Here is a 13,760-nt window from a genome sequence, read left to right on the forward strand (position 1 = left end):
GTCATTAATTGAATTTGCTGTGGGACAAGACAACAGGGTGATATTCACAGATGGGAAGACCTGAGCAGGTGAGGTCCTGGAGCCTAGAACAGCAGGTTTGCCCACAGGAAGCAGAGATAAGAGTTACTGAAATAACCGCTGACTTTCATTACACGTTTTTAAATTAAGTGACCAGTATGAAAACATACAGAGAGATGGGACAGACTTAATGGCGTCCTACATTTTCTCTGTGTAATTCATTTTCTCTCTCTCTCTTCCATATATATGTATGTGTGTGTGTGTGTGTATTAAATAGGGGGAGAGGTGCCTTTGGATAGTCACCTGAATTTATTTCCACAAAGAAAATTCAGGTACCGTCAACATAAAATGATGCTCCACTGAATTAAAGGTTTTATTGGAGTGGAGAAGAGGAGTGACTGTCTTCAGTTCGGAGATGTCCTGGACCAACCTTACATTACAGTGGATCAATCTTCCTTTCAAGAAAAAAGACTGTTTCTGCAATATGACTCAACATTCCTATATGACGATGAGCAGTGAAAGTATAGGTTAGTAGTTTATAGGAGTCTGAACCCAGTTTCCCCCTTCATGGGCCACCCTGCCGCCTCCCAGCTCCGTTCCAGAGCAAGTTCAACGGGACATGTTCCACACAGAGTGCTTAACCCGGGCCGGCGTTCCTGTCACCGGACCCGCCAGAGGGAAAGAGAGCCAAAGTTCACAGCAGAGTGAAGCTGACCCCCCACCCACTTGAAACGTAAAGGCAAATAGGCGGAGCGGTTAGTGCTACGTTTGTGCAGATTTGTGCAGGTAAAATTAGCGTTTGTGCTGCTTCTGTTTTAAAGATATTAATGAAAATGTAAAGGTCAACCAGCCCCCCCACATTACCCAAATCCAACAAAAGTGGTATCAAACGTTTGTGCTGGTTTGTGCTGCAGAAATTTTTGTTTGTGCCGTTATTATTTTAAAGATATTAACAAAAATTTCTAGAGGTCAACCAGCCCCCCCATATTAATGGAATCAAACAAAATGGATGTCAAACGTTTGTGCTGGTTTGTGCTGCAAAAATGTTTGTTTGTGCTGCTAACATTTTAAAATGTTTAATAAAATAACGTCTTGATGCGTGCTTAATCATCCAGGTAAGTAAATCCCAAAAGGTTGATTCTGTTCATCTGGACATTTTCAGTTGGAGAAACGTTTCGTCACTCATCCAAGTGACTTCTTCAGTCTCAGCTGACTGTAGGTTTCCTAACCTTATAAACACCCGTGAGTGAAGTTGCCCCCCCTACCTTCTTCAAATCGAACAAAATTGATGTCAAACATTTGTCCTGCAAATTATTTTGTTTGTGCAGGTTATGTTTCCCTAATTTTATAAACAGTACATGTACAGTGAGAGAGATGTTACATCTGTCTTCACTTGCATCCCAGTCATAGAAGCGTTGGAGGTCGTTCATAAGAGATTACAGGATCATCCCAACCTCAGCAACAGGACCACTCTCAGCACTGATCAGTTGTGTTTGCTTTTGGAACTGTCTTAATTCCACCTATTTTGCATAAGGGTCAGTACAGGCAGAAATCTAGGTGTGCCATGGGTTCCCACAGGCCCCTGGTCAAAGTCACCAAACCAGTTCGTAAGCAGGTACAGGTGTGGCCAGAAGGGTCCTCAGAGGCACTGCTTTTCCACCACAGGCCGCCACACACGACAACACCACAGACTTTCAGGAATATACAGAAACTGTCACTGCCTACATCCCAAAATGCATCGATGATGTCACAGAGACCAGGACTATCACTGTCTGGGCCAATCAGAAACCATGGCTCACAGGTCAGGTTTAAATGCTCCTAAAGTTGAAAAATGCAAGCCTTCAGAGCCGGGAATTAGGTGAGTCTAAGAACAGCAAGGGCAAACCTGTCACGTGGCATCAGCTACAGCAAAGCTTCAGCGACAGCAGAGATACTTGAGGCAGTGGCAAGGAATACAAACCATCACAGACTACAAGCCCACTCTACAGACCGTGGTGACACAATCCCCAGACAGTGTGTGGAGATCCCTCCACCATCATTACTGAACCCAAGAAGTCATCTATCTCCTGCTTTAAGGACTACCGTCCTGTCAAACTCACCTCCATCATTATTAAGTTAAGTGCTTTGAACGGTTAGTCATGCATCCAATCAAATTATCGCTTTCCCCCAACCTGGATCCATTTCAGTTCGCATACCGGTCAAAACGCTCAACCGATGATGGAATTTCAACTGCCCCTCACTCAGCCCTCACACATCTGAACACTAGAGACTCATATGTCAGAGTGCTGTTCATAGACTTCAGTTCAGCATTCAACACCATCATTCCCCAGCAACTCATTCACAAACTGGATCTGCTGGGGATCAGCACCTTGCTGTATAACGGGCTGCTAGATTTCTTGACAGGAAGACAGCAGACAGTACGGGTCGACAGCAACACCTCCAGCCCAAGAACACAGAATACGGGGGCTCCCCAAGGATGTGTGTTGAGCTCCCTTCTCTTCACTCTGCTGACCCACGACGAGATCTACTACAGGGGTGAAGTTAACCATCTGCCAGAGTGGTACAGCAACAACAACCTGTCCCTGAATGTGGAGAAGACCAACAGTGACTCTACTTCCTCTGCAAACTGAGAAGCACAAGAGATTCAACCCCCATTATGAGCACCTTTTACAGAGGCACAGTTGAGAGTATCCTCACCAGCTGCATCACTGTGTGGTATGACTCCTGCACTGGGTTCTGCAGGAAAAAATGACAACGGGTAGTGAGAGCAGCCGAGAGCATTGTGGGGACCTCTCTTGCCTCCCTCCCCAGGAGATCTACTGCACCTGCCTCATCTGGAAGGTCGTCTCCATTACAGGTGACTCCACTCATCCCTTCAACAGCGTCTTCAGTTTGCTGCCATCAGGAAGGATACTGAAGAGCCTCCGGGCCAGAACCAGCAGACTGAGAGACGGCTTCGTCCATCGGGCTGTCAGGATGCTGACCATCTCTGGATCGAGAAGGGGGGCCCAAGGGTACATCTTTCGCCATCCTACAATGCTGTGATTGTAGCCATTCCCCACTTTCTGTGAATGGTACTCATGGCCATTGATCAATAGGCTTTGATTAGTTGTCATTGATCAATGGTCATAAGAATTTGCATACTAACAATCATGGAATTAACCCCCCGGCACATTGTTCATTCAGTGGCGCTAGTTTCCTTCACTATGCAAATGTACTGTTTATAAGGTTAGGAAACCTACAGTCAGCTGAGACTGAAGAAGTCACTTGGATGAGTGACGAAACGTTTCTCCAACTGAAAATGTCCAGATGAACAGAATCAACCTTTTGGGATTTACTTACCTGGATGATTAAGCACGCATCAAGACGTTATTTTATTAAACATTTTAAAATGTTAGCAGAACAAACAAACATTTTTGCAGCACAAACCAGCACAAACGTTTGACATCCATTTGTTTGATTCCATTAATATGGGGGGGCTGGTTGACCTCTAGAAATTTTTGTTAATATCTTTAAAATAATAACGGCACAAACAAAAATTTCTGCAGCACAAACCAGCACAAACGTAGCACAAACGTTTGATACCACTTTTGTTGGATTTGGGTAATGTGGGGGGGGGGGGGGCTGGTTGACCTTTTGACCTTTACATTTTCATTAATATCTTTAAACCAGAAGCAGCACAAACGAAAATTTTAGCAGCACAAACCAGCACAAACGTAGCACAGTTGATTGACACCCATTTTGTTTGATTTAATTAATGTGGGGGGGCTGGTTGACCTCTGATGACCTCTAGAAATTGTTATTAATATCTTTAAAATGATAGCAGCACAAACGAAAATCTTTGCAGCACAAACGTAGCACAAACGTTTGATACCACTTTTGTTGGATTTGGGTAATGTGGGGGGGCTGGTTGACCTTTTGACCTTTACATTTTCATTAATATCTTTAAAACAGAAGCAGCACAAACCAGCACAAACGTAGCACTAAAAAAGTAGACCATTTTGGTTTGTTTTGGAGCAGTCTGGGGCGATGGTGACCTTTGAATGACCTATAAAATAAAGTTTAATATCTCGGAAACCGTAGCAGCACAAACGCTAATTTTACCTGCACAAATCTGCACAAACGTAGCACTAACCGCTCCGCCTATTTGCCTTTACGTTTCAAGTGGGTGGGGGGTCAGCTTCACTCTGCTAAAGTTCACAGTGTTGTTTCACGGGCACTTATTTCGTGCATTCTGTATTAAAAAGCCCCGACACGCGCATCCAGGCAGTTTGCCGAGGGCGCTGTCGAGTGTTGCAAAACACATGAAAAAAAATGTTGAAAAACAGAGCACCGTCTGCCATAACGCAGCCCGTGGAGACTCGCGTTTCCATGGCTGTGATGACGCAGATGAGCCCGTCACCTCGCTCGCCTGTGACAGAGGTGACGGGACGCCAAAATGGCGTATGGTTCGCGCTGCGACCACAAGGGGGCGCCAAAACGCCATCTTCGGTGGAGTGGCCAGTGAGCCCTCTGTCTCTCCACATGAAGAGCTGGGCCACCTGCATTCAGTCAGCATGGGTGCTGAGGACATTGAAAAAGGGCTACAGGCTGCAATTCAGTGTCGCTCCACCACAATTCAAAGAATTCGTTTACTCTCGTGCTCCGGGCGAGTCCGCCAGTTTTCTCCTGGAGGAAATTTCCACCTTGAGAGACAAAGGAGCTATAAGAGTTGTCCCTCCCGAGGAAATGCACAGTGGATTTTATTCAAGGTATTTCCTTGTGCCAAAGAAAGGGGGGAGGGGGATGAGAGCCATTCTGGATCTCCGTGCCCTGAACCGGCATTTAAGGACATACAAGTTCAGGATGTTGACACACGCCTCGCTGCTACGGTTTGTACGAGCGGGCGACTCGTTCACATCAATCGACCTGAGGGATGCTTATTTCCACATCCCCATATATCCCCCACACTGAAAGTATCTGAGATTTGCTTTCCAGGGGATAGCATACGAGTGTGTAGTCCTGCCTTTTGGTCTCTCACTGAGCCCAAGGGTGTTTGTGAAATGCACCGAGGCAGCAGTGGTCCCGCTCATGGAAAAGAGCACATTGACGCCAACTCAATGCATTACTTTCATAGGGCTCAGCCTAGACTCCCTCCGAGTGAGAGTCTCTGCAGACTTTCATATCAATGTGGTCAACGCCATGGAATTTGAACTCTTCTGAGTTAGTAGATGCTCCTACAGCAGGGTCTCGAACTCCAGGCCTCGAGGGCCGGTGTCCTGCAGGTTTTAAACGTGTCCTTGATCCATCACAGCTGATTTAAATGGCTAAATGACCTCCTCAACATGTCTTGAAGTTCTCCAGAGGCCTGGTAATGAACTCATCATGTGATTCTGGTGTGTTGACCCAGGGTGAGATCTAAAACCTGCAGGACACCGGCCCTCGAAGCCTGCAGTTCGAGACCCCTGACCTATGGTATCAATCTGAAACTACCTCGGTCTCCAGTTAGCACATTCGCAAAATTTTTATCTGCTACTATCAGCCTTTTAGGGCTTGGGGTAAAAAGGGGAAGAAGAAGAAGCTTACATTCTCTGGTAGGTGCTGAGAGTTAAGTGGATGGAGCAGTTCACTCCTGCCGGGGTTCTGGCTTGATGGATGGTTCCCCGAGGAAAGTACAGCAGATCTCCAGCCTGTCCAGAGAGAAGACTTGTTCATACTTAAAACACTGTGATTAACATGGTCAGACAGAGCTCTGTGTTACTGGTCTCGGTTAAAATTTTCCAGCTTGTTCTCTTCCCAATCGTGTGATCTAACAACTGACAACACAACAAGGGCGAACCATTGCTGATGCTTTCGCTCCTTTAGCCCTTTGTTTGGCCTGCTAAAATGGCGCCTCGGTGGTCACGCCCCCTCCTGTGACATCACGCTCTAAAGCCCTATACTTTTAATGATTGGTTTTTTTCAGTATGTTAAAAATGTTTCCCCCTCTCATTAGCTCTGTATACGTGTCATAGTTTAGAATGAGAATACTTTATGAGGCCACAGTTACTCCAAGTTAGTAAGAACATGAACTCACTAAACTAAATGAAATAAAAATGTGACGGTTGGTGGTTTGATTCCTGTCTGCCGCAGTCTGCATGACAAATATTCCTGGGAGAAACCCAAGCTGCTCTCCGGTGCATCCATCAGAGTACAGACAGAGAGCACTGAAAGTGTGTGTATGAATAGGATAATGAGCCCAGTAGTTTAAAGCTGTTTGAGTCAGGTAGAGTAGAAAACCTTCCATTTATCATTTAATATGAGATATTTCACAGTTACAAAGTAGCTCTAATCACAGGAATCCCAGTTACACAAATTGAACATCTATAGTTGACACTGAGGTGTCAATCTGATCGCATTTGACTTTGTAACTTTGTCTGTAGTGGATGTGATATTATGGCTGTGTAGCCACTGCAGTGTGTACGTGTGCTTTAAATACACAAATATATTTTCCTTTAAAGAAACTCAGTTCAGATCCCTCGCATCATCAGAAAGAAGAGACTGGCTGACAGTCACAGAGCAGCCACCCACACTGAACAATGAAGTAGTAAATAGTTGGAAAATGTCACAGGCTCAACTTGCTTATGGTGTAACGGGTTTTCCTTGCAATGTGAATCTTTGTGATTACCCATCATGTCTTTTCTTCTTCTTTGTCTTTGAGCGCTCTGGTTCTGACACTTTCCACCTGTGCTATGCTGATGGTATACACACCTAAATGAAACACAAACACATTGGAGGATGTAATGTGTTTATGTTTTCTAAATCCAATCTACCAGTGAAATACGGGCCCTCCTCCCCAGACACGACTTGTGCAAACTCTTCCACTCCAGTAGATGGCAGTCTGACATCAGTCAGCAAGACTCATATTTTAAATGACTTTATTTTTAAGATCAGCTCAAATCACATCGTAGAAAAAGATGAGCCTGTCTGTGAACTATGTGTCATTTCATTTAAAACAACATGACTATGTGTAAACTTGGGGCGATCGTGGCTCAAGAGTTGGGAGTTCGCCTTGTAATCGGAAGGTTGCTGGTTCGAGCCCCGGCTTGGTCAGTCTCGGTCGTTGTGTCCTTGGGCAAGACACTTCACCCGTTGCCTACTGGTGGTGGTCAGAGGGCCCGGTGGCGCCAGTGTCCGGCAGCCTCGCCTCTGTCAGTGCGCCCCAGGGTGGCTGTGGCTACATTGTAGCTGCCATCACCAGTGTGTGAATGGGTGGATGACAGGTTGTGTAAAGCGCTTTGGGGTCCTTAGGGACTAGAAAAGCGCTATATAAATACAGGCCATTTACCATTTACTTGGACTTTATGCAGGGCTTCAGTATTAACTCGATGGTTTTAACGGCTTCATTTATGATCCGGTTAGCACTTTGATTCAGAGCTCCAGAGCTCTTTCTGTATAACACTGGATTCTTTTTTGAAATCCTGTAGTGCTGTATCTTTTGTGTTTTTAATGATTATTTTGGCCTTTTTCTGACTTCATTGGATGGGTACGGTGAAGACTGACAGGAAAGTGGAGGGAAAGAAACGTGTGACAAAGGGCCGCAGGTTGAACCCAGACCCACCTCCTGCTCATCCCACTGCAAATAAAACCACAGCATGTAGTGTAGAATGTCTTAACTTTCTAAACTTTTGAAATGAAATCCAAAACAGCTCTGGATTCTGTTATCGCTGTCCCGTCTGACCTGTGCTCCACTGGAGATGTTTTGACATTAAAATACAAAACTGATCTTGTGTTCAGACCATCGTGATCCTCTCGTCTCATCCTTTATCGGTTTATATAAAATCAGCTGTCAGAGACCTGGTGTGATATTTGACTCGAATCTCAACCTGTACAAACATAAACAGCAGCATTCGATCAATACCAGACATAGAGGAGACCAGACTTTTGCAGTAGCTGAGCTGAAACTGTGGAATAGGCAGATCTTTTTAAAACTCATTTAAAAACCTAGTTTATTTCCAGGCTGTTAAACCTGTCTAAATAATGTCTTTCTTTTGATATTGTCCAAATTGTACAACACTTTGGTCGGCGCTTGTTGGTTTGTAATGTGCTTTATATTGTAAAATTGACTTGACTTGAGTTGAATATTGAGTTTTAGTCTGTGAAGGTTCTCAGTCATGGTATTTCAACTTTTACGTATCAGAAATTAACTTCAGGCTTTTTACATGAACCAAGAAAACCAAGCAGAGTCTTAATGGCTCTGCACTGGCTGCCCATTAGTTTGAGAACTAACGTTGAGATTTTACTGTTCAAATCTTTACTGACACGAGCTGTTGTTCCTGAACCAACCAATGTGCAGCCTCAGGTCCTCGGGCAGTAATGTGCTAGCTTTTCATACGTCAAGCTTAAAGACAGAAGCCACTGAGCGTTTGCTGTGAGGACTGATCTGCCTCAGCTCATTGTTAAAGGCTCATTTATATCATAAGGTTATATTTATAAATATATTTTAGTATAGATTTGATATTTTTGAACATTCTTAGTTTATCTCCATCTTAATCTTTTAATATTGATACGGGATTTGAGAAGCACTATACAATTATTATTATACTACCTAGCTAACATGAAAGGCAACAGTGTGATTTTACTCCTGTGGAAGGATACTTCATTTAGTTTACTGAAGCTCAGTGACCCAGAAGTAAATTCTTTAAATGTGAGTCGTCCGGTCTCTCCACCTTCCTGTGTGGCCCTTCGTAGTCACAATGAGCCGTCTGCTCAATGTTGGAATAAATGTTCAGTCGTCTTCGGATCTTTGCATCAGGCAGGTACGCTCTCGGTCTGTGATCGTCTGGAGTCAGATTTCTGTTTGTGCAGATCAACCTCGAAACCTGAAACTGTGAAGCCTGCGATACCTGGTCGACACTTTGGGGCCCTGAATAAACTTTTACAGTGTTCTGCACTTCGGTGATCATCAATTGCACACATACCAAAAATAATCAATAAAACCAAGCAAATGAATTTCCCTTTTGCAAACTAAATAAATGTCCATGTGTCTGTTATTATTTATCATCCTTCTTGTGAGATATGGGACAGTAACCTTTAATGTATCAACTTTAAACTGCATACATTTAAACAACATCTGACATTAAGCACTGAGACTGCACTCAATAAAAAAACTCACTTGACTTAAAATGTTTCTTTCATTGCTCTGTGTGCCAAATCACCAGATCTGCTTTGTTTTTTAGAGATTTTTAATCCCCATAACAGTCATCTGATAATGTCACTGATTGGAGTAGGAGTCTGTTTTCAAAGTGTTGATATATGTTTTAAATAGTAGAGAGCAGTTCTGATGACCTAATTGATTAAAATAACAAACCTGAGATCACAAAACAGCGCCAAGGTTCATTGGAGAAGCACCATGGGACACAGAGCGCTCACACATGCAGAGGCAGTTTCACAAGTTTAGTATACAAACCCTGGATTCATTTACAAGAACAAAATTAAACTACAGGCCTTCTTTACTCAAACAGAACTCTTACCTGTGGAGCATTAACAGCCTGAACACTGCTGGTTAGTTTCACTGTGCATCTGGAGGACACTGGGACCAGATTTACTGACCGTCTCAGCAGCACAGAGCTCTCTTCAAATGTTACCAAGGTAGTGGATTTGCTAACGAGGCACACGAGTATGAACGTTGTGGACGGGAATGTTTTGTGGCTTACTTTTTGCCAGCTGTGTTTTTCTCTTACACGAGGAGAATATTAGAGTGAATCACTCAGACATGCTTCACTAATGTTTGCAGTTTGTATTGTAATGCAGACGATGATGAATGTATGGAAGTGTGTGAACACAACAGTTGCTGCTCGCCTACACCAACCATAAAAGTGACAGATACTCAAAGTCCTCCGTTTAATCAAACAGTTCATTTTAATTCCTTTCATGCTCTGCTTTACACACTGGCTAATCTAAACGGATGGAATTCACAGTAACGATGCAGACAGTATTGTAGAAACACATTTGGTACTTGCTGTATTTAATAATATGGCACAGGCTGTTTAACATTCTGCTCTCTGGTTTAAATCTTTGTGTACTTTCGAGGCTGCAGTGTGTGATCCAGTTGAATTATGTCATATTGTACCAAGGTGTTTTAATAATGAACAGACGTGTCGATGAAACTAATGACATAAAACATATTAACTGTCCAATCTGGTTGTTAAAACACTGCAAGCCCAGATTCAGAAGTCTACAGGAAGTACCTTTGGAAAGATTTTTCCAATCTAGCCAGAGCAATGTTCATCCATCACCACAGACAGCCGTGCAGAAAACGATAGCCGTGCTGTTACTGCCAGTGCAAATAAATGGCCTGATTACAGGAATGTAAGAAACCTTTTTCTTCCAGTTACTATCCAGTCCACACTCAGCTGCTGCGGCTAGGATGAAATTCCTCTCGTTATAAAGTAAAATGACTTTGATGAATTGATTCTGTGACACCTTGGAGCACTAAAACGATTGTTGAACTAGCATTTACCCACTCGGGCTTCTGACCGCTGACCTTCTTTCCAACATCATCAACATGTGTCAGAATCACTCTGTTGGTGAAGTCGTCACAGATCAGTCCTTTCGGTGGGCAACCTTTGAAACACGTGTGACAGAAACTTGAATGTAGTTTCTCACGTCTTCTATCAAACGCTGTGAGCGCACAGGTGCAGGTCGTGAACATGGAGGCTGTGTGGATGTGTGGCAAAGGGAAGAAACAGAAGTCAGGAGGTTTTCCTTCTTGTTCTGCTAATGAGAATGATTTACAATAATACAATTATTTTAAAATAATACAATTTTGTCATCTTATTGTGTGGAATAAGTGTTACAGTTTTGGTGGCATGAATGATTCACTGACAGAGACCCTCTCCAGGAAGTCTGCAGGATTCTGCTTCATGTTTGAGCTGTCTGGGGAAACGCCTGCTATGCTGAGGCCTTCATAACGTTTCAGTAAATGTGTTGTTGTGTGTTCTGTGTTGTTAACATTGTGACCTGTGTTTGCTTGTTGAGAAATAGTCTTGCTACTTTAAAACATCTGAACTGGTTTTTGGTTGCACTTAGACCAGTTAGTGGCAAAACTGTGATTTTTAGTGAACTTTAATGTGTAAAATATTTTCTTATTTCTTTATCTTCTTAATTTTTTAAGGTTCAGTGCGCAGAAGACTTATACTGGTTTTACTGCAGAGCTACAGGACAAATAGAAACACACACACACACACACACACACACACACACACACACACACACACACACACACACACACACACACACACACACACACACACACAGTGAGCAGCGGGCGGAGAGACAGGTCTGCTGTCTATATTCTGATGTGACTGTGCTTGAATAGTTGTAAGGCTGTAGCTCAGAGGGCCGCGGAAACCGGGTGAAGTGGACGTGGCATTCGCGAGTTTGGACTGCAGCTTGTGAAAGCGCGTGCCGTGGCACAGGTGAGAGTGTAAAGTTGCCAGGGCTGGGAGCTGCGCTGCTGCACGGGCATAGGAGGCCCGGGACTCTCGGACCTCTCCGGCACTCAGCACATCGCACTGCAGCGACACACAGCGAGTCGTTCTCACGGAAACGCCGTGTTTCTGACTCGTCGCGTGTTTTCATGCAAGCAGCGTTTAACTGAAAGTTCTTCAAATGAAGGAAAAATCAAAGAATGCCGCGAAAAAGCGCAGAGAGAAAGAGAACGGAGAGTTTTATGAGCTGGCCAAGCTGCTGCCTCTGCCGGCGGCCATCACCTCCCAGCTGGACAAGGCCTCCATCATCCGGCTGACGAGCAGCTACCTCCGGATGCGGAGCATTCTCCCCGACGGTAGGCACCCGACACCCTTTCATTTGTAGCCGATTCAGACAGAGGTTTTCTTCCAATAATAATAACAATAATTATTAATCACTATTTTGTTAGTTAGATGGACACAGTAGATTGGAAGTTTAAACACTGATGTCTGCTTCAAACGACTCATTTATCAAGATGAATTATTTCATTAGTGCCCGTGGGCACTGGGGCAGTGCGGGAAAACTCTGTCAACACTCGGAAAGTCTGCTTCAGTCACTGACCTGCCCGTTGGTCGTTCTCGCGTGGATTCTTACCGAGTTTGAAGACTAATCCAGCTGTAATCCACGAATGACAACAAAGTTTCATCATACAGATGCACGAGACGTGGATTTCTAAAGGCGTCATAGACGAAAGACAGAGTCCTGCTCAGGGACGCCGCTGTGTTTCAGCACAAACGTGTTCTCATGCTGGAAGTCCAACGATCTTTGAAATAATAATAATAATAATAATAATAATAATAATAATAATAATAATAATAATGAAGCGCTTCATAACCTCGCTCCTCCATATTTATCTGATCGTCTCCATACGGAGAGCTTTATTTGGTTTAATAATATTGCATAAAAATAGAATGTAATAATAATAATAATAATAATAATAATAATAATAATAATAATAATAATAATAATAATAATAATACATTTGATTTCTAGGCGTCACCTTACATTAGTACAACAAAATAAAAACAAAAGGTAAATGAAAAATAAAAAAACAAAAATGAAAGTATAAAAACTAAACAAGGTTAAAATCGACTTAGAATCAATGGTTTTAAAACGCGATTTAAAGTAGAGAGGAGGTCTGTAGTCCGGAGATCTGCTGAAAGTGCATCCAAAGACTCGGGCAGAACAAGTCCCACGGTAGCCCCACGGTAGTCAGGCGGGCAGGTGGAACAGACAGAAGGGAAACTCTCTGTATGGAGACGATCAGATAAATATGGAGGAGCGAGGTTATGAAGCGCTTCATTATTATTATTATTATTATTATTATTATTATTATTATTATTATTATTATTGTTGTTGTTGTTGTTGTTCTCGCCAGCAGAGATCGCAGCTTGCATTCTTTTTACATTTGAAAATGGGTTTCAGCTTCCAGATGTGGCCTGTACTTTCTGTGGATCTGTGAAAGAATGACTCGTGTCTGTAAATGTGACAAAGTTAAACGTGTTAGCAGCGCTGAGCCTGTGTTAAAGTGAGCGCAGCGATAAGCGTGGGCCTGTTACTGCACGGCTGAGGCTGCTTTTAACGAAGGATGCTTCGTTTGTCTCTGATAGTCTGTTTCTTTCACTGCATCGCTCTGATACGGAGAGCTTATTTCTTCTGCTAAATGTTTATTATGTTCAGAGTTTAGTTTGGCATCATTTTGGCTGAAGCTAAACGCTCCACATCGGGAGCCTCGGGATAATCTGACAGCATTTATCCCGCCTGAAGGCTGACATCAGCGTCATCTGTTAAAACCAACAGGATTACAACAACTGTAACAGTTACAATGCAGGACTCTTGTTTTTCTCTGTTTGCAGTTAAAAAACAGAAAATATTTCATTCAGTTGAAATTTCAAGTGGAATGTAAACATGAAAAAACATCTTTTTGTATCAAATTGTCAGTTTTACATGTGTTAAAAATATTACCCACATACCGAGATATACATAAATGCAAAAGAAATACACAAGCATGCATTTCACTTCTGTTGCTGTCACATACACGTTGAAATATATTTGTCACGTGATCTTATTGCGTTATTGATTATTATTAATTATTAATATCTGTTGTTCGTTTGTAAAACTGTTCTGGTCTTATTAGCTCATCAGTGTCGTTGTGCAAAATAAACTTTGAACTCAAAGGATTGAAATCGAGTTACCGTCACATTAGTTTGGCTTTGAAGCAAAGTAGAAATACTCACCTGACATCAAAACAA

General features: G+C 43.0%; 1 protein-coding gene and 1 long non-coding RNA gene across 2 annotated transcripts in view; both read left to right on the top strand.

The window, feature by feature from the left end:
- Window positions 1-19: 19 nt before the first annotated feature.
- On the top strand, window positions 20-4,577 carry LOC309716200. Its single transcript, XR_014279384.1, has 3 exons — window positions 20-68; window positions 296-710; window positions 4,199-4,577. It is a non-coding gene; the product is annotated as an uncharacterized lncRNA (long non-coding RNA).
- A 7,072-nt stretch (window positions 4,578-11,649) lies between these two features.
- The window catches only part of sim2 (SIM bHLH transcription factor 2), a gene marked incomplete at its 5' end in the record, with an annotated part of 58,027 nt that continues 55,916 nt past the window's right edge, over window positions 11,650-13,760 (top strand). Inside the window, one exon of the mRNA XM_082548813.1 lies at window positions 11,650-11,824. Coding sequence (XP_082404939.1) covers window positions 11,650-11,824 — 175 coding nt within the window. The remainder of the gene's footprint in view (window positions 11,825-13,760) is intronic.

This window comes from Aulonocara stuartgranti (genome assembly GCF_965226115.1).
Source record: "Aulonocara stuartgranti genome assembly, chromosome: 10".
Classification (NCBI taxonomy): Eukaryota; Metazoa; Chordata; class Actinopteri; order Cichliformes; family Cichlidae; genus Aulonocara; species Aulonocara stuartgranti.